The 26,565-nt window shown below is 50.7% G+C and overlaps 2 protein-coding genes across 4 annotated transcripts; both read right to left on the reverse strand.

Moving 5' to 3' along the window:
- Positions 1-4,086: 4,086 nt before the first annotated feature.
- Positions 4,087-9,656, reverse strand: LOC142404540 (uncharacterized). Of its 2 annotated transcripts, none has more exons than XM_075491503.1 (20): positions 9,585-9,656; positions 9,095-9,241; positions 8,881-9,002; positions 8,659-8,767; positions 8,448-8,564; positions 8,201-8,268; positions 7,992-8,114; positions 7,642-7,827; positions 7,435-7,537; positions 7,202-7,343; positions 6,940-7,123; positions 6,722-6,821; positions 6,519-6,637; positions 6,342-6,379; positions 6,006-6,118; positions 5,764-5,912; positions 5,444-5,538; positions 5,056-5,134; positions 4,670-4,778; positions 4,087-4,292 (listed from the first exon to the last, which is right to left on the reverse strand). In XM_075491503.1, the coding sequence occupies exons 1-20, from the start codon at positions 9,595-9,597 to the stop codon at positions 4,219-4,221; spliced, it is 2,190 nt and encodes a 729-aa protein (XP_075347618.1). In that variant the 5' UTR covers positions 9,598-9,656; the 3' UTR covers positions 4,087-4,218. The 2 variants fall into 2 exon arrangements, with proteins under 2 accessions (XP_075347618.1, XP_075347619.1); XM_075491504.1 differs by having other exon boundaries at positions 9,540-9,656.
- A 1,413-nt stretch (positions 9,657-11,069) lies between these two features.
- Positions 11,070-25,378, reverse strand: TMEM209 (transmembrane protein 209). 2 transcript variants are annotated; one of them, XM_075512637.1, is made up of 16 exons: positions 25,216-25,378; positions 24,195-24,247; positions 23,325-23,464; positions 23,151-23,209; positions 22,249-22,380; positions 21,008-21,246; positions 20,441-20,645; positions 19,619-19,794; positions 18,844-18,915; positions 17,631-17,727; positions 16,563-16,688; positions 16,012-16,109; positions 13,930-14,044; positions 13,740-13,837; positions 12,980-13,053; positions 11,070-12,616 (listed from the first exon to the last, which is right to left on the reverse strand). In XM_075512637.1, the coding sequence occupies exons 2-16, from the start codon at positions 24,237-24,239 to the stop codon at positions 12,562-12,564; spliced, it is 1,731 nt and encodes a 576-aa protein (XP_075368752.1). In that variant the 5' UTR covers positions 24,240-24,247; positions 25,216-25,378; the 3' UTR covers positions 11,070-12,561. The 2 variants fall into 2 exon arrangements, with proteins under 2 accessions (XP_075368752.1, XP_075368821.1); XM_075512706.1 differs by lacking the exon at positions 24,195-24,247.
- Between the last annotated feature and the right edge of the window lie 1,187 nt (positions 25,379-26,565).

The following is a 26,565-nucleotide window of genomic DNA, read 5'->3' on the forward strand; positions in this document are numbered from 1 at the left end:
TGCTTGGGTGCGAGCCACCCATGCCAACTCAGTCCTGGTTATCAGCATCTGACTCTAATGTGTAACTGTAAGCTTTTTGTTTTCCTTCCTGCCACACACCACACATTGGCCTTTTTCTAGCCAGCTTCATGTTCCTCCGGGGATGGGGGATGTTATTGCTGCATGTGGTTTTAATGTGGATCCCTGGAAAAACTCATGGATCACTCATCCCAGGAAACACAGCATCAAAAAAAGGGGAGAGGGAACATCTCTCCCTCTTGCTGTGCACAGGCAGGAGAGGAAGGGATGTCTGTGTCTCTTGTCTTGCTGTGCTTCATATACTGTGAAATTTGCTCTAGAGACCACGTGTAAGTGGCCATCAAACTCTGAGCAGCTCCACTTGGCTGGCATCAGGTTTGTGCAAAATCCTTTTGATTTGAAGACCATTTTTAAGTGCCTTTTGTTTTTTTAATCAGCTTTTTATCAGTACCTTCCCCTTCTGTCATCAAAGGCAAGGGTTAGAGTCTGGGGTTTTAGTTTCTTTTTAAGAGATTGCATTTATGTTTAAATAAACCATAGCATTGTCTTCATGTTGTTAATCTGACCAGCACTGGCTCATTGAGTCACTGCTACCCCTCTTAGGGAGCACCCGCCCCTGATGTTCAGTTGAAGTGTTACCATTTGCCCTAATGTTAAGCTTCCCCTGTTCTTAAGGATAGATTCCCCCCCCCTGTAGCCTCAGTTGCTGCCTTTTTTTTTTTTTCCCCCAAGGCCCAGAAAAATAAAGGTTGGGGATCATAGCTGGAAGCATTCTCTAGTGCTTTGGCCCACAGACACTGGTGGCAGCTGGTTGTAGCTCTGTTGTGTCTGTCCCCTTCGTCATACCTTTGCAGGACTTACAGCTGGGACCCTCAGCTGTGCTGCGTGGCTCTCGCAGTCCCCAACTCCCTGTGTTTGGGCTGGCTTCTAGCTGAGAGCCTGTGGAGCAGAAAGCCTTTGCTCCTGGAGAGTATTACCACCCTATTTCAACCCCAGGAGCATCCCACTGCTCCTGGCTCAGGGGCCAACCCCAGACTTTGCTGGCAGCTGTGGGTACCTGCTCTCCTGCCCCTGGCTTGTGGTGTCCTCTGCTGTAGGACCACATTGGGCCAATGGGCCTTTCTCCAGCTCCCTTTTCTGGCCTGAACTCAGTGGCTCTCACCTCTTCTTGCGGAGGCTGAATGTCTGTGCTTAATATTTGCCTTCTGGCCTCCAGTTCTGCTAGGACCTTTGTACTGGAACAGCCTGGTCATACATGCGCTGTTCTCCTATCATCTCCTATCTCCTAGTATCTCCTATCATCACCAAGGGGATAAAACCATCCGAGCCTAGATCTCTGATCAAGCAGATTCCTTAAGATCTTACATCTTCCTTGCTCTGGCAGCCTTATGGGGACAGCCAAGAGCTTTCCCCCCGATGGAAACACAGGGAGGAAGGTGGTGGGTGTTGATCTGGGGCACATCTGGCCTCAGCCTGGCTCCATACTGATACCTGCAACACTGTCACTTAATCTTACCTTCAAGTCTTGACATGGAACATGTTCAGCCACCCAGGCAGGACAATACAGTCCTTGACATCCCTGTGATACACCAGTACTCTGCTGGGTCACCCAAACACAAGTGCCCAAGCCTCTTCCACTGGCTGGACCACTGCAGGTGCAAGCCCAGAACCTGCCTGTGCCCTCCGCTGCTAGCCTGGAGCTGGTTTCACCCCTCCAACACAGCTTTGCTGCATCCCCAGCACACAGGACTTACAGGAGCATGGCCAAGAGCGCTACAGAATAGAAGACCAGGGATTTGCTTTGCTGATAAAAGCAGATAGAAGCATTGTCCACTGATGGGAGTCCAGGGGCCTCTCCCCTCCCAGTAACCTGGGGTGGCTGCTGCGTGATGGGTACAAGATCTTGGAGGCTGCTCTGCTGCTCTTCCTAAAAAAAAAAAAAAAAAATATATTACCTGTTTTAAGCACTGCAAAGTTCACGGCTCCCTTTTGAGGATTTGCTTGAGTTGCTGCTAGTCTGCTGCATGTTGAGTTTTTGAATGATAAAAGCTTCTTGCTGGTTCATGGTGGCAGAGGCTTTGCTCTTTTCTTGCTCCATCTCCTGCTTCTCTTCACCTCCAGCCCAGGTGATGCTCAAGTACTGGTTGCTCCCTTTTAAGGGCAAGTTAATCCCCTCTGTGCAATTCCGTACATGAAAGCAAAAGAGCAGTGTTACTGCCTCTGCCAGGGTAGGGCCACGATTTCCCTAAGGGAGAGAGAAAGGATTGAGCATCTGCAGCAACTGATGGAGGGAGAGGAGTTACGAGCAGCCGCAATGCTGCCCGGGATGGGGACAGGACACACCGAGACAAAGCCATCTCCAAACAGGGTTTTGTGGGACAGCCCTGTTGCCTTCACCCCATGACTTACCCCTGCTCCCAGCACCAAACAGAGCAGCTCAGGGCGATGTGGGACCTCTTTGGGGCATCCTTGCAGCCACCAGCAGCTACTGCTGGGCTTGTCCTGCTGCAGAGCAGGGCACTGGGGAAGGGACCTGCAGTGCTGACCCTACCATGCTTTCCCAAACACAAAGGCTGGGTCTGGCTCCAGGAGAAGTCCCAAGCATCCCTCACCCCAGTGTAGATGTTTTCTGTTTAGCCTCAGATGAGAGGTAGGAGAACCTGCTCAGTGCCATCATCTTCTGCTCTCCCATCCCACACCTTTTCCATCTCTTACCGCCCCGCGCTGTTGAGCCCATCTGCTGCCATCAGCCAGCTCTGGGTACTCACCCAGGAATGAACCTTCCCAAACGTCTGTATTAATGACAGCAGGATTGTCCATACTGATGCTATACTAGGAAAACAAAAAAAAAAGCTTGATAAAGCAGCATCGTTAATTGCTAACGAGCAGCTGCCCTCCTTTGGGAAGGAGGGGGATCCCAGGCTGTGCCTGCCTTACTCTGGGCTGTTTAAGTCTGGTCCTGTTTCTCCACTGACTCCGGGGCCTTTCAGAGTCCAACGTTCACATTGCAGGCAGCAAGCAGCGCTCCCCTCCCCGGTTTTTATGCCAAAGTACATCCCCACGGGGCTGGGGAGGGAGAAGGGGCACAGGAGCCACAGTGCCTGTATTTATGTATCTGTCAGTGTTTTGCTTTTGGTTTGTTTTTTTTTTTTTAAAGCTCTGGTAATAAATCAGTCCAAGCCACCCGCTTTGTCCTCTCACCTCACCCGCTGGTGTTTCCCTTTGCGGAGGGAGATGAGCCAGCGTGTCACACCTCCTACCCTGCAAACAGCACCAGGAGCATCCCTGACCCTTCTTAGAAGCCTCTTAAAGACCTCTGAGCAAGGATGACCCAGGACAGTCAGGCAAGACCAGGCTGGAAACAAGAGCTGGAGCTTAGGGTCACTGAGAGAGCTGGAGCCCACAGCCACCCCACTGCTGGCTCCGTCCCCATGGCATGGTGGTGGATCTCCCCTGCCATCTGCTCTGGTGCTGTGACAGAGGACAGAGAGTGCTGTCCTGCTCTGCTCCCAGGGACGCTGGCTCCAACTGAGCCATTGCTGGTACCCAACACCCACCATATTGAGAGCCAGCCTCAGTGGGCACCAAGCGGCCATCACCCCAAGACCATCACTAACCTGGGTGGTGGGCACAGAAGGGCTTGGAGAGGTGACTGAAGGCTCATTTAAGGAGAAACAAGCTTGTTTCCGATTTGTACAAAACTGCTTTAATGACAAAACAGCTGAAAAATACTTTTTGGTGCATTTCTAGTACCATCAAGAAGTCCTGTGTGATCCCCAGACCAGAGTCCCTTCCAGGCCCGGGATCACCCACTGCCTGGAACAGCAGGAGGGTCTTCTCAGGCACCTTCTCCCAGTGTAACATGTCCCAAGGGAGTGGTCTGTCCTCAAGACTACATGGAAACCCCCTTCAAGACCCTCCACTACGGACAATTTTCCTCCCAGCCATGTACGTGTGGGCTGGAAATACCTCCGTGAAGTGCTTTGGCATTGAGGCTCCTTCTTGGTTCAGGAGTGAACTGAACTTCTTGGTTCAGTTCAAGCTCCGTTGGCACCCCACCAAGGAGCCAGGCAGCAGCAGGAGCTTCAGCAAACGATGCTTCCAGACCAGAGCCAGCCCAGCCAAGTCCCTGAGACACTGGATAACGCTCTCACGAGCGCTGAACCCAATGGGAGGGTTGGAGAAAGCAGAGTCCAAACCTCAGCAACCACTGGGTGATGGGGCGAAGAAATACACAGCCAGCAGGATGAAGTAGACCATCACCAGCACTGTGCCTAGGGCAGACAGAGGACATTGGAGAGGGTTACTCCCTGGAGCAACGACGGAGGTTGCTTTTAAGACCTTCTGGTGTGGTCTGGACTAGCCCACTGTAGAGTACTTTCATGGTCATCCGCAAAATCTCAATCAAAAGGGGTTTAAAACTCCCTTTTAAGGGTGAAAAGGGAGCAATCCCTCTTGGAGCTGCTGCAGGATGGCAGCTCCAGCACCTCCAAGATGGTCAACCAAGACCCCAGAATTGCTCAAGCCACCGCATGCCAAGAGCTGCGGCAAGCAGATGACCCCAGACCTGTCTCCAGGAGCCCCACACCCCATCAGCACAGGGAAGGTGGGTACACCAAGTCCCACAGCAGCCTCACGGGTGAGTGGTCACCTTGAAAGTAGTCACATTTGCCATCCATGAAGATGTAGTTCATGAGCACCACGCTGAACATGCTGGCGTAGACATGGAGGTCGCTGAAGACAAGCGTGAAGTTGGTCGGCTGCGAGGCAGAAAGGATTTTGGGTTTATGGCCAACCAGGACAGCCCTGCACTGACTGTGGCTGGGGACTTGCATGTCACCCCTTAAACTCCCTCTGCCACATGTCCCTAGGGCTGGGGACAGCATCAGCCAAGGTAGGAGACATCTGACCCCACTTTCCTCTGCACTGAGCAGAGGAGAGGAGACAGCGGCCGTGCCTTGCCACGTCTGACAGGGTGCCGTGTGTCCCCAACCCTCCTGTGGAAGGTCACCCAGGGGCTGTCCTGGGGCTACTCACGTAGAAGATGGTGAAGAGCACCAGGATGGGGATCTGGAGCATGCAGACCTGGACAGCGATGCAGTTCCCAATCTCGATGCTGGGGAGGACAGAGGACTTAAGAGCTGCCAAGCGCCAGGTCTCTGGCAGCCCTTGGGTCGTTCAGCTCGGGGCAAGAAAAAACCCACCTTGGGGAACCAAACCATGCAGCCCAACCTGGTTCTGGCCCCATTTTTTGGGTGGCTTTAAGTCCTCTGGAGGACAAGTTGGCAGGGATCTGACCCACCAGTGGCATGAAGATGAAGCTGGGCAGCCCATCACTGGCACCAAGGCACAGCTATGGGACTGGGACAGGGCATGGGGACCATGCTGGAGGACACCCCAAAGCCCATCCTTTGAGCCATCTCACCTCAAGCTCAGGTTGTTCTGCAGGGCAAACTGGATGCCGTTGACGATCTCTGGCAGCTCAGGCACCATCGCCAGCACCGTGACACCAATGAAGTACTGCGGGGAAAGAGGTGACATCAGCACGTGTTTATGGCCTGATCCTGACCACACGCAAGCTGTGGGCAACCAAGCTCCTCAGTGCATGGAGCATCTCAGCATCTTTCCCCCAGCTTTTGGGGCTCAACCCCGCAGCCAGTGCAGGTTCCCATCTCTGGAGGACACATCTTGGTCCCCTGGGGCCACCCAAGCCTGCCTCACCACCATCCCTATCCCCACACTCACCTGCGAGATAGTGGAGTTGGTGAGGATGGGGCTGATGTGCTCCGTGGCCAGGTCGGCACAGGCTGACATGCAGAGGGTGGAAAGCAGGAGGATGACCAGGGCCCGCCAGCGAGACCAGTGGACCACAGCACTGTGGTGGTGGCCAGGCACTGGGGGAAGAGCAGAGACATGGTGGGACACCCTGGGGTGGTGAGAAGAGCCAGCCCCGCAGTCAGGGCATCCCACGGTTTGGGGACACTCACTGTGACAGTCACTGATGTGGATGTCGTAGATGTGCGAGTGAGTTTTCAGGGTGAAGAAGAGGCCGATGAGGTAGGCAGCAGGGAGCAGGAGGGACACTGTGTACACCAGGGGTCTGTGGGACATGGGTGACATGTTCAGTGCCACCAGGGCCCAACACGGAGACCCCAGGGGGGTCCCCTGCACCAGCATGGGGATGGAAGGGATGAGGCTGCAGGATCGGAGCCCTTCAGGGGGGCGGAGAGGGCACCTGGGAGGGATGTGGAGCCACAACCCAGCCCAGGAGGTGCCACCCCACTGTGGGGACAGCCCTGTCCCCCACCCCAGCAGACACTCACTGGACGTGACTGTAGTAGAGGGTGCCGTTGTTGTCCATCTGCAGAGAGAGCGCCTGTCAGTGGGGATGCAGGGGACAAGGGACAGCCCCGCTGCCACTGCCAAGAGCAGGAGCTAGGTGGGCTCAGAGCATCCCCAACTCCAAACCCCAGCGGTTGGGGGTCCACGTCCCCGCTCACCAGGTCAAAGTGACAGTTGTGGCAGAGATAGTGGCCCAGCGGGTTCTGGGTGACGTTGTGGCACTCGCCGCACACCAGCTTCCCGTACACCTTGGAGAAGAGCGTCGGGGCAAAGACACCTGTGGGGATGGAGGGACGTGGCATGGGCGCCCACGCTGGTGGGACCCCCCCCAAACCCGGGGACATCCCTGTGCCCAACTCACCTCCCACAGAGAGGAAGAGCAGGGCTGAGCTGACGCCCGCCGAGCGGCTGTTGAACCGTTGCTCCTGGTGCCGGATGCCCCCAATTACCATGCACAGACCCTTGGGGATGGAGAAAGCCCCCCCCAAAAAAATCCCCATCAGTGCTTTGCTCACAGCATCCTCCTGGCTCTCTGCAGAGACCAGGCACTCTTGTGCCAAGAGCGTCACCCCATCTCACCGGGACAAAGAGGACGCAGCCCACCAGCGTCCCCGTCAACGCCGACTTGACGATCTCAGCATAGCAGCGGTTGCCCTCGCGCGAGCCCTTGATGAGGGCCGTGATGTAGAAGGTGAGCTCCGTGATGGAGCCGAACGTGGCGTTCACCACCGCTCCCACCGCAAAATTGCTCTGGGCCGAGATGCTGGAGGAGAAGGAGGGTGTCAGCGGGGCTGGCATGTGTCCCCACCTCGCCACCGAGCATCCCCCCGTCACCGCTCACCTGGCAATGGCCATCCCAATGTAGTAGGAGAGAGGCATGATGGAGAGCAGGGCCAACGTGAACTTGACGGGGGAGCTGGTCAGGTGGTTGTGGCTGTCCACGTAGCCCAGCACCAGTGTCACCAGCACCAGCGGCAGCAGGTCTGGGGTGGCTGGTCAAGGAGATGACCGAGGTGGGGTGGGATTTGGGGCCAGCCCCCCCACCCTGTTCCCCTCCAGCCCGTGAAAGGATACTGACAGCGAAGACATTAATGCCGTCCACGGCGTATTTGTAGTAGTAGGGGTTGACGGCACGGTAGCAGCACAGGATCACCTCCCCCTCTAGCGGCACCTCCGTCTGCGGAGGGACAAGTGGGGGACACCGCTCTGAGCGCTCCTCCCACCCCAAAATCCACCCCACAGCAGGGTGTGGGACCCTCACCCCCGCACAGAGGCACCCACCATCTTCAGGCGCCGGACGAGCACCTGCTCCGGGGGCAGCAGCAGGACGCGGGCGGCGGTGCGGGCACTCAGCTTGGCCACGGGGATGAGGATGACGAGGAGCCACGCGGTGACGCACACCAGCGCGTGGGCCAGCGCCAGCACCGGGTAGCCCAGGCACAGCCACACCACGGTGCCGGCACGCTGCTGCAGACGGGCAGCCGCCTTTAGGGTTTGCCCCCCCTCTCCCCCCAAAACACCCACCCCGGGGGAGCAGAGGCACCCATGGGTGCTATCCCCACCACAATGGGGGGCTCCTGGGGTGCCCATGCTCAGGAGGGGGGTGTCACCGAGTCCGGCGTGGGGCTCACCCAGTATCCAGCGTCCACCCAGCACTGTGGGCGCCAGCGGCGTGGCACAGGGCCACCGAGCAGGGCTGAGCTCTCCCCTGTGCCAGCCTCGCATCCACCTAGCGCCTGGCGGGATTTGGGGACCTGGGGGAGACGGGGGGTGTCAGGGTGCGGCATGGGACACCCCAATTTATCCCCCAGTGGGGTCCCGATTCGGGGCATGCCGTTACCTCCGCTTTCTGGATCACTTTGCCGAAGGGCCAGAGGAAATACCTGGCCAGGTCCCAGCAGAGCCGCCCTGCGGGGACATGAGCATCAGCTCTGTTGGGGACGCACATGTCCCCTCCAGCTACAGGGCCACCCCACAGAGAAGGGACCTAGGAGACCCCAGCACCCATCAGTGCCATTTCGGGCTCAGCCAGGAGGACCCACAGCTCACCCAGCCCTTCACATGGGGGTCCCAAATTTGGGACTCACCATAAGGAGCCCCCACAATGGTGATGAACATCATGGCAGCCACAAGGACGTAGAGAAGCGAGAGCCACCAGCCGAAGAGCAGCAAATAGAGGATGTTGCCACACGTCACCGTGGACCCTGCGTGAGGGGAGGCACCGGATGGGACTATTGTCACCTGCAGCAGCCCAAATCCACGCTGCCACTGCACAGGGTTGTCCCCAAGGCCGCCCACCTCCAGAGCCCCGGATGACGTTGAGGTCGGAGTAGAGCTCCTTGACGATCTCCGATCGGTCCTCCCAGGGCCGCTCCGTCACGTGGCTCTTCCATTTCTTGAAGCCAAACTGCGGAGAGGTTTGGTGGTTTTTTTTTTTTTGAGGGAGGAGAGAAAAAGAACACCCATTAGAGCCACCCAGGAGCAGCCATGGGTGCCCCCACCCACACCACAGGCACCCACCTTGTAGTTGTTGGAGAGCTTGTTGGCCTCCACGGCATTTTCAGCCGTCAGGGTGGTTTTCACCACGCAGCTCTCGCAGACCTCCTCCGAGTGCTGCTGGCAGCAGGACAGGGGGCACATGGCTGTCGGGCGAGATGGGGGGTGACAGGGGGTGACGGGGGGTGTGGGACCCCCCCCAGAGCCCCATACCCGGCCTATCCCATGGCCGACCTACCTGGTGGGACACGGGGACGGTGCAGGTGGCAGCCCAGGTCACCCAGGTCACCCTGCACGTTGTTGATGGCGGCGCAGTGCCGGTCGCAGAGGGAGCCCCGGCGGGGGCCGTCGCTGTCACCCCGGGGCTCGGGGGCCTTGGGGACATCTGCGGGGGAAGGCTGGAGTCACGCTGGGGCCGTATCCTGCTCTGGGCTCAGCACCGCAGGACACCCAGGTGCTGCTGCACTGCGATGTCACCCTGGTCCCCAAACCCCACGGGGGACACACACACCGCCCCCGGGGTTGCACCCAGGAGGGAGCCCCGGGAGGGGACGGGACGGGGGGACACCCCCCCAGTGCCTGGTGTAATGCTCGGGAGGGGACCCCCCCGGTACCCAGTGTGATGCTCGGGGAGGGAACGGGACCCCCCCGGTGTCGTGTCCCTCCCCCCCCCCCCCGCTCACCCGGTGCATCCTGCGTGCAGCAGCGGCGGCGACGGCCGGGCTCACCCTCGCTGGCCATGGCGGGGGCGGCGGTCCCGGGGGCGGCGGTGGTGCCGGTCCGCCCCGGCCCGCCGGTATTTAACGGGCGGTGCCGGGCATGCGCGGGGCGCGCCCCCGGGAGCCGCCCCCCTTCCCACCGGGAGGGGCCGGGGCCGACCCGCCTCCGCCGGGGGCTGGGGAGCGCGGGGTAGCGGGGTGCGTGGTATATCGGGGTGCACGGGGACCAGAGCGCCTGGTGTATGGGGGTGCGCAGGGACGGGGATGCGCGGGGTACGTGGGGATCGGGGTGCGCGGGGATGTGGGGTGCGTGGGGCTGGGGTGCGCGGTGTATCAGGTGCACAGGGACGGGGATGCACGGGATCCAGGGTGCGTGGGGACAAGGGTGCGCGGAAATGTGGGGTGCGTGGGGCTGGTGGTGCGCGGTGTATCAGGGTGCACAGGGATCCAGGGTGCGCGGTGTATCGGGGTGCGCGGAAATGTGGGGTGCGTGGGGCTGGTGGTGCGCGGTGTATCAGGGTGCACAGGGACCAGGGTGCGCGGTGTATGGGGGTACACAGGGATCCAGGGTGCGCGGTGTATCGGGGTGCACAGGAATGTGGGGTGCCCGAGGCTGGGGCACGCAGTGTGTCAGGGTGCACAGGGATCCAGGGTGTGCGGTGTATGGGGGTGCACAGGGATCCAGGGTCCACAGGGATGCGGGGTGCGCGGGGCTGGGGAATGCAGGAACCGGGGCGTGTGGTGAATCGGGGTGCACCAGGACCGGGGTGCACCAGGACCAGGGTGCAGGGTGTATCACTGTGAACAGGCATCGGGGTGCACCGTGAATTGGGGTGCACAGTGCACAGGAACCAGGGTGCACGGTGTGTCAGGGTGCAGAGGAACCAGGGTGCACGGTGTGTCAGGGTGCACGAGGACTGGGGTACGCAGGAATCTGGGGTGCACAGGGATCCAGGCTCCACGGTGTACCAGGGCACACAGGGCTCTGCGCTGGCTGTGGGGTGCACGGGGAGCAGGGTGCACAGCAACTGGGGTGCAGGAGAATCGGGGGTGCACCGGGACCGGGGTGCAGGGTATATGGGGGGACACAGGGAGCAGGGCGCATGGTTTATCGGGGTTCACAGCACCTGGGCTGCATGGAGACCAGGGTGCGTGGTATTATCAGGGTGCACAAGGATCTGGGCCGCGTGGTGAAGAGGTTGCACAGGATCCCGGGGTTTCAGGGGATCCCGAGCGCCCCCGAGGGTGCCGAGGGATGGAGAAACACCCATTTTTGGTCAAAGAAGAACATTTCTGCACTTCCAGAGCCTTTAGCGCACGCGAGTAAGCGCGCTTGCGGGGCGACAGGCACCGGGGACGGCCCCACGCTGCCCTCGGGGCGCGAGGCGTGGGGTAAAGCCCAGCTAAAACCCGTCTCTTGCCTGTCCCTCCTTGGGACACGGATGGATTTAGCGACGCTGAACCGTAGGAAAAACTCCAACCAAGCGTTTGACACAACCAACTCCTTTAATACGGGAACCAAAGGAGCCATTTTGTTATCGGTCCCTCGGCGAAACCCTGCGCCTCCCTGGGGAGAGCTGCCAGGCACAGTCGGTTCCCGCTCAAAAAACAGCAGCTTCCCCCTCGCAGAGAGAAAAAAGCGAGAGCACCTCTCCCGAGCACAGCACAAATTCCTCTTCTCCCTCCCATCAGTGCACGCCCGAGGCCGGCAGTAAAAAAATACGGTACAAAAAGATGTTACCAGAAGAATCTTTCTCACATCTTGTAGGTAAAAGTGTTTTTTTTGGCGGGTGATGAGGGCGAGGGGGGGAACAAGCCAACACCCTCGTCCCCAGCTCACAAAGATCTTCAGCACCTCGGGGCTTAGCGATTTTTACCCCGCTTTATAAAAAAAATAATGACCGACAGTAACTATCCACATCTAAACCCCTCATTTGGCAGAATTTACAAGATTCTTCCTCCCCCGCCCCATATATAAAAAGTTTTTTTGCAAATATCAAACAGCACCTTCTTCAAAAGAAATCCAAGTGGGTTCCCCCCCCTCCCCCAAAAGGTGCCTCCCCAAAAGCGGGGGCTGAAAAAGTCTGTGGGTTTATAGAGCCCGGTCTTGCGCCGAGGTGCTGAAGCCGCGTGCCAGGCTCCCAAAAGAAGAGGTTACGAGGGAAAAGAAAAAGCTGAGGGGAGCAGTAGAAATAAATTAAAAAGCAAAGGCAGGGCGACGCTGTGGTTGTACTGAAGGCACGTGGTATTTCGGAGCCCGCAAGGCTGCCGAATTTGGAAGTTTGTTCAAAAATAAAAATAAACAGAAACAGAAAAATAAAAATAAAAACTTATTTACTGAAACAAGCAAGTCGAACATGGTTTTCTCTTTCCCTCACACCTGCAGCGCATCTCGTGGGGTCTGAAAACCCAATTACACAACGAGCAGGGATTTAAAAAAAACAATGTTTTTTCTTATCAGACATAATAAAATGAACCCAACCGAGTCTGAGCTTTTTGACTGGGCTTTTCTCCTGCGCCTCTGGAATCTCTTGGATCCTGAAGTTGGCCAAATTGCTGGGTCTTGCCATGGGATGACTCGCTCGTGGCTGTGCACAACCTGGGGAGGGTTGTTCCAGCTCTCAGATGCGGTTGGAGTTTAGTCCTGAGCTCAGTTAAGCTCAGTTTAGCGGTGACAGTGCTGAGGTACATGGAACAGAAAGAGCGAAAGGCTTTTTAAAAAGGATTCGTTCAGGTGAGGAGCCGGAAAGAGAAAACCTGCCTGGCGTTCACACGTAGCAGCATTTCGACGGTGACATGTTTTAAATAATATTGTCACAAAACCCGCACAGGAATTAAAACTCTGTCCCCTCCGCCCACAAAGCAGAGCTGAAATTATCCCAGTTTGCATGGTAAGTCTGTGTTTAAGTCGACAACGTAACGATGCTGCTGAGTTCATCTCGCCAGGGGAGTGCCCGTCCTCTGAACTGCCATCCCGCCGGAGATGTTATTCTCCAAAAATCCACAGAACGTTGACTCCCGATAAACCGAGATTGACACGCCTGCAAAACCAACGGTTATCATAATAAACGGCGAGTAACTGAAGAGCCTGTTGAAAATGTAAAACGAAAGAACTATCGATTCCGCCCTTCGGCGTTTGAATCGCACGTTGCCGCGAATCGAGCGCGGCTCTTTCGGAACGAAGGGGAAGTCTGGACGTTGCTTTTATTGCTCATGCCCCTACGATTGATCCGATTTTATGAAAAAGCTGCTATTGTTTCAAATGAGAAGATGATTTAACACCGTTAATATCATCCCGCCATAGGGATTGCAGTTTGAAGTGCCTTTGGACAAGGCGTTTCAAAATGGGACGCTCCGTTCGTGTCTCGTACGCGACGCGACGACACGTCACATTGGGTACTTACCCGAGCATCCCCGATTCTTTTGTCTTTATGATATACAAAAACATAAGCAAGGTATGGAACATGTTGTTTCTGCCCTGAATCCACAGGAAAAAAGAGAAGAACTTAGAAATCAAATCACTGATGAGAAATCATAACAATATTGCAGGTAGAACAAGCGACCTCGGAGAAAGCCATCACGAAATGCTGCTACGGGGAGGGTTGTTGGGTTTTTTTGCCTTGATCCTTTACTTCTTTCAATTTGGTAAATCCCAGAAAAAGACCAAATGTGGTTTTTGGCTGGATTATCCTCTCTAAAGACTTTAAATGCCGGAGCTTTTTGGAAAGCAGAGATCCAGCAACAACCAGGGCTCGATACAAAATTCCAACTCACAGGAGAATTGCAGTGTTTTGAGACTGGAAGCTTTCCCCCCTCAGAATTCCTACGGACAAGCACCAGGGCTTGCTGGCCTTACGGGGCGACAATGCACATCAGGGATTGCATGACTCGGTATTTTAAAGTAAATTGTCAGAAAATAACCAAGACGAAGCTACTACCTAGGTACTTATGTGTCTTAAAGAGACGCTAAAGCTGTTATTTAGCAGCAGACTAAGCACCACGTCGTGGGCAAAGGCCGAGCTAACGTTTAGTTCCTGCATTGAGCCAGCCTCCATGTAAATAATCAATAAATGTGGCTAGTTCCTAAAAAAAAACAAACCAACCCCAAATCCGCCCTGCCAATGATTTCCCGGCAGCAGGAGGACAGCAGTAACGCCATCGTACCTTGGGCAGGTTGTAGACGTGGCGCTGGTAGATCAGCTCGTAGTGGGGCGGATTGATGCTGCTCTGGTAGATGCAAAAGACGTTTTCATTTGAAGTGTCTGCAAATGACAAGTTTAAAAAGATGACAGGGATTTCAAGGATGCTGAGGTGACCCAAGCGGCAAAGAGCAGCTAAACGTGAGCGGCGGTACCTGGTTTATCTGGTGTCTGAATGAAGTGTTGGGAAGTGAAGGTTTTGCCGTCGGGATACTTGGGGTGAGGCGGCAGCCTGGAGTCGAGGTAAGTGCAGAACACGTGCATAATGATCTGGGCAGAGCGAAACAAATCTCACCTTAGCGTCCTTAAAAATACAGCAGCTTTCTTGCCATAGGCTCAAGAATTAGTTACATTATTTGATAGTCCCTGGTTGCAACGTTGACTTAACCCCTCTATGTTTAGGAGCCCAAGGCAGCTTAATGCTTAAAGCAGAGATTTCAACGGTCCAGGCACGCTGCTGGGGTGAAGGCAAGTTTATTTTTTCCAGTAAGTGAAAAGAGCGTCAGTCACAACGGGATAAATCGATGCGGTACGTCAGGAGCTCAGTGCACGCACCAGCAACTTTATCCTGGCATCCTGCAGAATTTGGCGAAGTCACAGATCTTATTTAGCGTATTTAGGCCATGAACCCCAAGCCATCTGCGTTAGCAGCGAGGATTCGGCCGAGAAGGGCGGATGAAATCAAATCACGGCTTTTCCGACGCTACACCTATCGAGCAAATTTCTACTTTCTCCTCACAAAAGACAAAATAAAAACCACTGGAAAAACCTGAGCTGGCCATAAGTCTTATTAAGAATGCCAAAATTTTGAAATAAAGTCCTAGACCAAGTACCCAGAAAACCACACCACAGCCTGCTATTTGCGTTTTAACCCTTCCCAGAGAGTTCTCAACATTTTCCATGGGCAAAGTCACCAAATTATCTGTAATCTGATATGTTCTGCATTCAATATATATAGCATGACCTGTTTTGTAGCCAAAATAAAAGAGTTTCTCCAGGCTAAATGCCAAAAGTCTCAAGGAGTCTGGGAGACACACCTTGGAAATCCCTGCTTTGTGTTACACGCAGCGTGATTAATGCAAATGTGAAATTCTTTTTTTTTTTTAATAGTAATTGTCTTGAGTAAGTTAATGTCAAAACTTCGTGGCAAGTGTTTATGTTCATCTCTTCTATGGGAACTTCTTTCCCAGAATTCTTAAAAGTTTAATATACTGCCCACCACCACCTCTCCCAGCTGGTTTTGATAAAAGACTGAATTCCAGGGTGCGCTGCTCTGCCTCGTGATCTTTAAACACTTTTGAGCCGTTCACCCTGCCGTCTATTAAGACACCGAGAGTTGCTCCGTGGCCAGTCACTGCCAAATATTTCATCACCTTCACAAACAGAAAAATCAAATCCCATTTCAAGACTGATTTTGTACAACTTCAGCTTCCAGCAATTGAATTGCGTTATATCTTTGTCAGCAAAGTTGTGAAGCTCTGACGTTCAGATCTCCTGGGTTTTTATTCTCCCAAGTAACTGAAAATCTATTTACAGTGGGGAAAAAAAAATAAATCACCCTAAGTCTGCTCTCAGATACACAGTTCAGCTGAAGACTCGCACTGTAAAACCCGTTTTCTACTCCCTGAATTCTTCCGTGGTCTTTTAATTATTTGAATTACCTCAGTTGAATTTTCAAGTCATAGTTTACACTGAGGTGCTGTTCCTCCCGACCTTTCAGATTAACGGGCTAAGCATCGCTACAAGTCTCCTCTCAAGTAGGACAGGCAACGTCTTCAGCTTTCTCACAAAATATTACTGAATTCGAGAGCAGTCCTGCCACTCCAGCTACATTTTTCCCCTCTGTCCATCATAGCAAAGGAAAATGAGGACAAGGTGAAAGGTTTTCCTTGCTTTAGAAATTGTTAGGTGAAGGCAGACATTTGGCTTTTTTAAAAACAGAGCAAGACAACTGCCCCGACAAGATCCCCACCTGTCAGGCTGCTCCCTGCAGTTATCCGGCAGCCCTTTCAGAGGAGTCTAAGTGAGAGCCCGGCCTAAGACTAAGATACACAATTGCATTTTTGTGATCTACGCCACCTCTAATCCCATTTGCATTATTCCCCACGTAATCTCACTGATTACAAACAGGATTTTTACTGTGTTCCTCAACAGACTTACTGGCTACCCCTTCCAAAACCTACACTGAAAGGCAAGCTGCTTTAAGCTGTCATATCAAGACATCTTCGAAAACTTACAGAGGAGTCAGTGGGCAAGTCGGTGTCCCACTTGCGGCCTTTGAAATCCCCTCCTCTGTTCCATCGGAATGAACTCATGCATCCTCCCTGAGAAAGCTCTGAAAGCAACAAGACTTATTCAGTTACTGGGGGTTGAAAGTGTAGGAAAGAGGTATTTTACGCTAGTTTCAGGGGCTTCATACACGTTTCCGGTGTACAAAACAGGAAAAGTTCAGCTAATGAAATGCTTGTAAAGATAATAATATGGGGAGGAAAATTTACAGGATAATTTTTATTTTTAGTTAATGAAGAGATTAAATCCGGCACTTTGCGCCCCGAGCATGCACAAGGAATAAAGCTTTTAAAAAAAATTCCCAAAGTTACATCCAAGTCCCGCATCATTCCATCGCTATAAAAAGAGAAAGTTGAAAAGAAACATCTCTCCTGCTCAAAAGCAGCTCTCATCCCTGCCGTGGCTCTTTAAACATCTCCACCGAAGGAATGTCTGACACCACCAACACCTCAGCATGGTAACGGAAGCGTTTTAAAGTCAGTATAGCGACACCACGTACCTTTGATCCTTTCGACCAAGTACTCCTGGTTTGGTGTAAGGTCCAAATACTGCACTATAGCGTTCAGGGTTGGAATGAGCGGAGCTTTAACGAGCGCTGCCTGCTTCAGACTGCTGATGCTGGCTTCTGCAACCCAAGAGGAGCCAGTACATCAGCTACGACCACCACAGAACTCTGACCAGCCTCCCTCAGCAGCCTCCCTCACCAGGCATCGCTAGGAAGAGCTCTCCTTTTTGGTGCACCATTTAAAGTCCTAGAAACATTTAACATGTGACACGACCCCAAAACACTCATTTCCATTTCAATGAAGTAGTAGATGTCTGCTTTACATCACAGAATACAAAAGCTACAGGGAACCAACATCCGCTTTGAAGAGCACGGATCAGTTTTTCCACAGGCATCACAACGGATGCAGCTCTTGAGGAGACGCTACAACAAACAGCCCGCAAAAGCTGGGTCGAATTTAAATGCAGCACATCAAATCCACTTTTTGGTTAAAAGGATATCAATTTGAAGCAACGTGAGAAGCAGTTCCTTCAGAATTGCATCGTGACACAAAAAACAGAACTCCAGTTCCTCAGAATTTAAAAAAATAGTTCTTTGAGAAAGCAGCTGATTTGAAGGAAGAATTTGGAAAAGCACGTAGGACTGAAGACACTGAGAGTTTATAGGGAGGAAACTGAGAGTTTATAGCACATCTATCCTTGAAATGTTTTCTGACAGTTTAATATGCAATAATCAATGATAATTTGAGCCTGTAATTCCCCAGCAGTAAGTTTAGGGAAGGAAAAAAAAAAGAAAGAAAAGAAAAAAAAAAAGAGAGGTTTATGAATTTTATGTGCAACAGGCATCGGTGTGACTTCATCAATATTTCCAGAAGTCTTATGAAGAACCTTTTCAGCTTAATGAAATGCATGATGTGGAACAAAGACCACACCAATACAGAGCAGAAATGGAACCGTAATATTTAACAGACCTAATTTATATAACACCTATCCAATGCCCCAGCTACGGAGCAGGCCTCCATCAGCCACCACCGGGAACTCCAAAGCTACTGTCTCATCCTACCTCCGATCTGCAGTTCTGGACACCCCATTCTCCTCAGCTGAGTGCTCACAGACTCGATCTCTTGGACAAGTGGCACTAAGATAGTCTCGTTAATCCACTAGGAAAGAAAAATGTGGAAATTCAAGAGGTCAGAAGCAACAAAAATGTTAAAAAAACCCAACCCGTAGCTTACATCCCACTAATCATCACCGTTACAATCATAAAGAAGCTTAACAGAAACACTGAAGCCAACCAAGGAGGAATTAGAATATCAAGTTAGGCAGCGTTTAAATAACTCCTTAATACCTTCTAAAAGGCCAGAAAATTCCATGTAAAGGCGTCAGGAAAACAAACCTTTATCTGACACGTTCTAAAGTATCAGATAAAGCTTTTCTGAACAATGAGGAAAGGGGTATTATGAAGGACAGCCCTCCATCCATCAAGATAATTTATATGTTGATGAGTCCGCTCCCTCTCATGTTTGTTTCAGGAAATCAAGGAGCTGACAAACACTACATGTGGGATTCGTACGGGACAGGATTTGGGAACTGAAGCAATCTGGCCCTAGGTTTATGACCAGATGCCCAGGAATCTGGTACGGATCTCGCACTAATCTTCGCTTTTCACCAATCTTATTGCCCGAAAAAAACCCAAACCCCACAAAACACACAGGCAAAACTACATACTCGATAGATGCTATGACTGAAGGGGCAATTCAAAGTGAGATTTACTAATTATTTTGCCATTGTGTGCAATTAAGTCTCCTCTGCTATAGCAATTCCTCTTGATAAGATCAAGGTTTTTCTTTTTGCTTTTTATTATGCTGCTCAGGACTGTCAGAAAAAGTCGACCTTTGGGTTGGAATTTTCCATGCTTTGAGCCCAGGAGAATGAGTTTGAAATACTGCAGAAACACTAATTTAGCAATTAGAGTTACGGCAAAGAAAACCAAATCTTGTCGTATCCAAGATGCTTTTGTTTCTCATTCAAAGGTGGAGGAACTTTACAACTGTGAAGTTTTCAGAATACAAAACGGTGAGGTCAGGTCGAAAACGCATCTCAGTGGTCCTCTCTTAGAAGCACGCTGTGTTTTTATCTCCTTGTGCCAGCCCACCCCAGTCCTCAGACACTGCAATTCTTCCCACCTCCTTCGGCACAGAGGGGACGCGGAGGTGCTTTTCCACTCTGCTGCCTTTGTTCTTAAAACCCAGGCAGTCCTTAGAGATGGGACTTACATTTCTGAACTTAGCGGTCCAGGAATCCATGTGATCAAGGAGCTGTCGGTTCATTGTCACTCGTGCCCAAACCTATGGAAAGGTTTATTAAGTATATGTAAGAACTTCACAGAATACCAAGAGTTTTTAGGGTCTACGACAATTTCTGATACTAATTACAGCACACAATTCAAATCGCCTTTTTCGCCCAATTCTTAGACATCTGCTGGCTGTATCATGCGACTTCTACAGCAGCTTCACATACGACACTCCCATTCTATTCATGGCACAATCATCTTGCGTGAGCCCAAATTCAGTTTTAAGCTCTCTGCTCTATTAGGATAAAATTAGTCTGAACTGTAGGATTGATTTAAGAGGTATTTGAATGGGAAGCTTCATTAGGTTAATGTAGGAAATAAAGAAAATTGATCAAATTTAATTGAAGCCACATTAATTGTATTGCTTCGCAGCAGACTTTTCAGATGCAAGCGTAAAGGCAGTGCTTTATATCCTTCAGCTGTTCCACTGGCTTAAATACAAATCAGTTTCAACTCAATTTTTATGTCACAAATGTATTTTATCCAGCATAAGCCTTGGTCTCCAAGGCAGAAATCATTTTCCAACTACAGTTCAGAATTTGGAAATTCCATTTACAGTGAGCTGTATGAAGATGGTGAAATGCTAGTGGATTTCTCTCTCCAACATTTTTGATACAGCTCAAATCCAAACCTTTGCAAAAAGCTGTATATTTTAGAGGTCTGTTTCTCCCTCTTGCCCACTTTGCTGCCCAATGTACCTCTTCTGCAGCCTGCTTCGAGCTCAGATCAGCTTCGTCCTTGTGCGCTGATGGAGCCTGGGACCTGCAAGCCAGCTGATACTGGAACTTTCTCAGCATCTGTGCATAGTCTGCCATGGAACGGCTGTAGTTCCAAAAAGTTGGGCTGCTGGAAGGAGAGCTGGAATCTGAACTTCCTGAAACGATTCATTCATTAAACAGTCACGTACAATTATTGCCAAGTAATTCCGGAAGCAACAGTACAGGCAAGATGTCAGTATATTAAGGCTTTGACAAGAGACACGAACACAAACTGCCATGAGTACGCTGAAGTCAGTCTGCATAAACACTGATTTCACCCTTATCTGGATTGTCCCTACACAGGACAAGAACTGCCTGCAGGCAATTCACCCCCTTTATCTGAAACGCCTTCTTCACCAGATATCCCCCTCATCAAGGTGATAAAGCCTGTCATCTTATCACGGTCCATTACAGCCCACAAATGCTCCAGAGACAATCTATCAGCACCCATTTCCATATGCTGCAACAGCAGCATACATCCTATCCAAAGGAATACTTTAGAGGAAAACTTTCTGAAGCTCCTAAGCCATGGAGACGTGTAGAAACGATGGCATCCTACCTCACGTCCTAATTACTCAGTAGGAGACTAAACTGTTCAGCAGCCACCTTTATCAAGGTCACAGGTGATTACCAGAAATGAGTTAGGTCTATTTACGAGTACGTTGGAATCCTTTGCAACTTTTCTCATCCACAAAAGCCAATCTCGAATAAAACCAACACCTTCTCCTTACCAAGATTTTCAGATCAAATCTGTTTATTTACCTAGTTGAACTCTGTGCTGTTTCTCTTCTTCATTTCGAAGGAAGGTGTCCAGTGACTTGAGGTCTGTCATATAGTCTTCTTTGCCAGTAGGAGAATTATAGAGAATGGGTGAAGAGCGGTAACGAGACCTTAGCCCACCGCTTTCCACTGGTCCAATACTCGTGGGGTACGGTGATCCACTGGGAGAGGGGCTGAAGCCGGAAACCTTGGGCGAATAAAAACAAACGGTTGCGTTATATGAGGAAGACAGAATTCCACTTTGATTTGTAAACAACATGAATATGAAATACTCTTGTTTGGGGTTTGGGTTGGGTTTTTTTTTTCTCCTCTGTATTGACATTTTGGTTTCTTATTTTTGCTTTGTTCTGAAACAAACTAGCCACTCTAAAACAAGTGAAGTGACACTAGGGAAAAAGGACAAATCCCAATACAGCAAATTTACATCTACTTTGGAAAAGGAGCAAACACACATATACACAACTCTCCGCTGGCTGCTGCTCACCTTTGATGACATATGGCACAAAACAAGGACCAAACTGTACCCCTGGGAGCTGTCTTGGTCATTACCTTATTGTAGCTGCTGCTTGGTGAATAGGTTACAGCGCTGCCGTAAGAAGGGCTGTTGCTCGACAGAGCCTGTAGCTGAGGGCTGTACCCCGTGATACAACTGGTAGTAAATTTTGGACTGGCACTAGGGGAGCGGGACGGGCTGTAACTCAGCACACTTTGACCCTGGATCGGAGGAGAAGGCGTCGAAGACGGGACTTTCTTTGCTGCCAGCTCACGTGGTGGAGTTGTTTGTACCGCTGCAATAAGGAAAACCAGAATTAGCACTGTGGATGCAGCAGCCCCAAACTCTCCTCCCCCCTTTAAACGCACAACAAAATGCAGACACAACACTACCTTAAGGCGATTTTAAAAAGATGCTAGAAGGGACACTAGAAAAATCTGCCCCCCACGGAACTTAGCAGTCAATCCACCGACAGGAAAAAAAGGTAAGACTGAGACACACGACCACAAGTCAGTACAAATCCTACAGCTTCAGATGTCAGTTAAATGTTACCAGGCACCTCGCATAACCCAGAGGGCTTCTCTAATCTATTTCATCAGCTCCTCTACCTGCCTACTTTATGCATCTTTAGCACGTTGAATATCTTAATTTATCTGTGCAAATAAACACAGGAGATAATTGAACTTTGGTGATACAGCATTACTCCTGCCTGCTTCCCGTGTTCTAGGGACACACTAGCAGTGTGTAATACTACTGTGCTAGCATTCTGCTTTTGGTTTATTTATCTTGTCAGGTTCTGCTGTATTTTAAAACTTTGCTTTGATGTTCAAGAGCTTTCTGAGTTGACTACCCTCTGGGCTGCCACTTTCAGAGTTCACACGAAGGTCTGTCTGTCCCTCTAATTTGGTTCTTGTTACCCAGCGTGATCTTAGTAGGATATAAAAATTAAATATCAAGCTGCATTCTCTGCCTTGCTCCTAGTCCCATGTACAGGTTACAAATTCCTTGTCCAACCTCACAATGTTTGAGCCTCTCGCTGTCCTTCAGCAGCCGCTATCATCCCGTCCTTTTTCGCTGTGTGTGTTTGTTTCCCCTCCAGTTCTCCCCACAAACACTCACCAAACTACAACCTGATGCTGTGAATTTTAGCACGCTGCAGGTAATTTAGTTTACCGCTCATGTCAGATGAGGTAATTCAGAACTTACTTCACTAAAAAATCCTGCCATTGAGAAAGATACGGTCTCGAAACAAAAAAAAAGAATAAAAAAGATTGCCAGAGATATTTAATACACCCACCTGCATTCTGCAACCCCAGCAGTGTCTGCTGGCTGGGACTCATGACCAAGCTTGTTGGTGCCACTGTGTATTTGAAGTACCTCCAGAAATCAAATAAGGCATTCAGGCTGAACAGAGATGCAAGTGCAAGTTCTAGAAGAAACACAGAATTTTTTACCATAGCTTGAGCACAGGGAATAATAAAAGTACATTATTTGCAAAAACAGGCATATACCCATTAAAAATAGGTCATTATTAGTGCTATCAATAAGTACCAATTTGGGCAAGTATCTAAGATTTCTTCACCTTCTTATGCAAGAACCATTGGAGATAATTTTCCTTTCTATATTGAGATTAATTTATATTGCTAAAATTGAATTTTTAAAAATGGATGGTCATTTTCCAAAAGGGACATGAACTACTGCAATGAAGTTTCACAGTATTTCTCAAAAATCATCTTCCGTCAAATCATCTGTCACTCATCTCATGATTTTTCTCCCCCTCTTGCTTCATCCTCTAATAGTATTTGATACAGCCAGCCTAGAGCCTACTTATCCAAAACAAACTTTAATTATTGTGAAATGCCATCCACACCCACAGTACAATCCAGTAGTCAAATCAGCAGTGTTCTCCACACATAAACGGATTTAATGCACCAAACAACTTCTTTATGCCCTTTCATGATATATCTAAGAAAGCTGTTAACACTCCTTAGCTGTCACTAAAAAGGATGAAATTCCAACAGTGTCAAGGGAGATAACAGAAAGCAAAACAAAGTTTGGCTTAAAATTAAAAAAAAAAAAAACAAAAAAAACCCAATGGAAAAAAAAGGCTCACTTAAAAATGACCTCCCCAGCAATAAAACTGACAAGTGAAAAAAGAAAAGAATCCTGAAAATTAATTGAAATGCTGCAGCAACTCACCGATATACCAGAGTGGCCAGTATGTGATGTTGTAATATGAGCTTATGAGTTTTCCAGTCCTGAAAAGAAAAACAAGAAGTTATCATTTTGCAACTATTCAGTCCCGGAAAATATTTAGGGATATACAAAGTAGGATGCTTTACTTGTTTGAATCAGATGTAACAATTAACGTACATTTCAGTATATATCATGCCTGCAACAGACACATTAAGGAGTCCCCAGGCCAAGACCACTTTCCGGGCTTCAGTCTCCTTCCTCATCTTGATGGTCCTGTCGATGAGGGAAGTCGCTGGACTCTGTTCTGGTGTCATTATCTGTAACAACAAACAGAGAAATGTCAAAATCTGTCAACTTTCACACAGTAAGATTCTCAGTCAGCACCAGATTAAAGAATAAAAAGCAGTAATCCAAAACAAACTATATAAATGGACTTTACCTTTAGCCAGAGTCATGTTTAGCATATTTAAAAAAAAAAAAGCAGATTCTTTTTACTAGTAAAAACAGGCAACATATCTTTGATTAACTCTACTGTCAGCACTGTCACCTCATTACTGAGCATCTGTTTTCTCCAGCGAGGTGCAAATGAGAGGACAGAGACAGATTCCAACCTCATTTTTGAAAAATAACCTCCTTCAGAAGTGAGAGGCAAAGCTCCTGCCTTCTCCAGGCAAAGGAAGCCAGAAGAAGGAAAGGCCTTGCACAGCTCTGCAGTTTTTTATTGAAAATTCCCACTCATTTCAGTAGGTAACAGAGTATTTTCAGACTGTAAAGCCACCTCCTGTGGGTTCAGTACATCTGAGTACTCTGTGTACACATTGCTACCTTTACACCCAGTAACACCTTATGTCAAAGAAATAAACTCGGTGACTTTTTCTGCTAGTCCCGTCACCAAAATATGCTACTGTTCCATCCTGCTACTCACTTAAAAACCCGTCATATAATTCTTCACTAGATGGTAACAGAAATAATTTGCTTTTTGGGACAAATAATACAACTGTACATTACTTCCTTAAAAAAAAAAGTACAAACCCCAAATCACATTACCTGCTTCTTACTGGTGCAATGATTCAACGGTGAAATAGTTAACATCAGGATTACTGGAAGAATTATACAAGAACACGTTGCCTGGTAATTTTTTTGACAGGTTTTTCATCCAGTTTGAGCCCCAAGACCTCCCTTCCCACACTGACAAATGTAGCAGCCCTAACCAGAGATCCTCTCCCCCATCCTCACACTCCCAACCTCTCTCCCTGAACCACGTCCTCCTGCAGAAGGAGAAGTTGCACTGTTCGGGCACTGAAATAAAAGTGAGATTTGGTCCCATTCTACTTGCTTAGGAGGGCTGGGTCTGTGGTTTTCACCTCCAGACTGAAATATGTCCTCTCATAACCCCCTGCCCTCATCTACTAAGGCACAGTAATGAAGGAAGGCCTCACCTTCATAACCCATAAGGCACTGACCCCAGTGCCACACACAGAGGTCCCCCACACCTCCCCTTGCCCCAACCCCCTCAGCTTCCCCCACGCATGCCCCTGTCACAGATAGCCCCAGCTCCCTTTGCCCAAGACCCCACAGCACCCTCCACCCCGATCTCACTGTCACAACTGAAGAACCCTCACAGCTTCTCCTGCCACATACAGGGACCCTCAGAGCTCCCCCTGCCCAGATCCCACTGTTACACGCAGGCAGCCTCCACATCTCCCCCCAGCCAGCACCCCCATGCCACCCCAGGGGGTATCTACAGCTCCCCCCACCCAGACCCCACTGTCACACACGAGCAGCCCCACAGCTCGCACTGCCCACACCCCTGTCACATAGAAGAGGCCCAACATCTGACCCCCATCCTGACGCCTGTCACACGGAGGCGGCCCCACATCTCCCCCCGTCCTGATCCATCACATAGAGGCAGCCCCACAGCTTCATCCGCCCACAGCCCTGCCATGCACGGGTGGCCCTACGCCTCCACAGCTCGCTGCCGGACACTGCCCGGCTCTAGGCAGCCTCCCCTCAGAGCCCACCATGCAGGCCCGAGGAACCAGGCGGTGCTGGGGGGCAGTCACAGTACCTGCCGCAGGGCTGAGGGTCAGGGGACGTGAGGGGACACACAATTCCCCTCAGGGAGAGCAAGGGCACCCCCTTTTCCCAGCCGGCGGGACGCACAGCAGAGCGCTCCCTCACACACGCGAGAGGAACCGTCCACACAGCAACGGCCGCACCGTCTGCGCCTGCGCGAGCAGCGCTGAGGCGTCACCAACTGCGCCGCGCGGGGGGAGGCGGGGCCTGTTGCTATGGGGACAGCGGGGGCGCTCGCGCTGCGGCCGTTGGCGGGTGTCGTGTTTTGGCGGGAAGGGGCGCGTGAGGCGGGCGTCAGGGCGGCCATGTTGGCCGCGCCGTGGAAGGTGTGAAGATGGCGGAGAGGGGGGTGACCGCTAATTCGCTGTCCCCTGCGCTGTTGCTGTGGTGCAGAGCCACACGTTGCCGTGTTTCTGCCGAGTTATCTGTACAGCTAAATTAATTGATTACACATAGTAATGTATATCAGACCGCACATTGCCAAGGTCACCAGTTAAAACTTTTTGGGTCTGTTTGTGTGCTGTACAGGCGCAACTTCATATTTCTGTTCTGAAATGCTGTAAACGAAGAGGGTTGTGTGAATTCCGTGCTAAATTGGTGTATCCAGAAGGTATTACCTGAGGTAAAGTGGTCCCATTGGACTGGGTGGCTTTGGGTGACAGTCTTGTCTCATAGGTCTGGATGGTAAATCACGCAACATTGTCAGTGTGGTGATATACTGATTTATCGCAGTGACATTTTCATGTGATACGTCCTTTTGAGGCAAGAAGAGCAGGGCATGTCAGCAGATGGGAAGAATCAGGAGGCAGCAAAGCGAGAGGAGCTTTGGATAGAGGAGCCAGACCTGCCAGGGGATACATATGGAGCCAAGGTGGCTGCAACAGCTCATACAGGACAGGGGCAGCAGCTTTGCAAAAGAAAAATTATCTGGGATATTCTGATTATCTTGGATATCCAGCCTATTTCTTAATTTTTGCCACGCTGCTTCCAATGTGGGTAAATACAGTAACTTCCAAGTTGCCCCACTGTAAAGGCTGGTGGAATGTGTTATGCCTTTATAAAAAGCTGGTTATAGGAAACATATGGTACTAAAAATACAGGTGAAGAAAGGGAGGAGACAAATTTAAACAGGATGAGAGTTGGTTTGGTAGATCCACGCTAGTGGACGATTTCAGTTGGTTTGAAAGTCTCTTGGCTTTGACTCATTTCCTAAGCAAGAAGATGAAAGCAAGGAAAGCATGAAATGGAGATAATATTTAAGGACTGTTAAAAGCCTCATTTGGCCTTCCAGTCTCAAACAGCTATTTGAGGATGGGGTGAATCACCCTTCATTGGTTACAGA

The sequence above is a fragment of the Mycteria americana genome, chromosome 1 (genome assembly GCF_035582795.1).
Source record: "Mycteria americana isolate JAX WOST 10 ecotype Jacksonville Zoo and Gardens chromosome 1, USCA_MyAme_1.0, whole genome shotgun sequence".
In the NCBI taxonomy this organism is placed as follows: domain Eukaryota; kingdom Metazoa; phylum Chordata; class Aves; order Ciconiiformes; family Ciconiidae; genus Mycteria; species Mycteria americana.

Bases quoted from the DNA above. Each gene is read 5' to 3' on its own strand.
- LOC142404540 (XM_075491504.1), bottom strand. From the start codon at position 9,597: ATGGCCAGCGAGGGTGAGCCCGGCCGTCGCCGCCGCTGCTGCACGCAG. The intron at 7,124-7,201 runs GTGAGCGGTGAC...CTTCTCCTCCAG, and splicing joins ATTGGGATGGCCATTGCCAG to CATCTCGGCCCAGAGCAATT. The intron at 6,119-6,341 runs GTGAGTGTCTGC...CATGTCCCACAG, and splicing joins CTCTACTACAGTCACGTCCA to ACCCCTGGTGTACACAGTGT.
- TMEM209 (XM_075512637.1), bottom strand. From the start codon at position 24,239: ATGTTAACTATTTCACCGTTGAATCATTGCACCAGTAAGAAGCAG. The intron at 23,210-23,324 runs GTACGTTAATTG...TTTTCTTTTCAG, and splicing joins GGCATGATATATACTGAAAT to GACTGGAAAACTCATAAGCT. The intron at 22,381-23,150 runs GTGAGTTGCTGC...TGTTTCTTCTAG, and splicing joins CTGGCCACTCTGGTATATCG to AACTTGCACTTGCATCTCTG.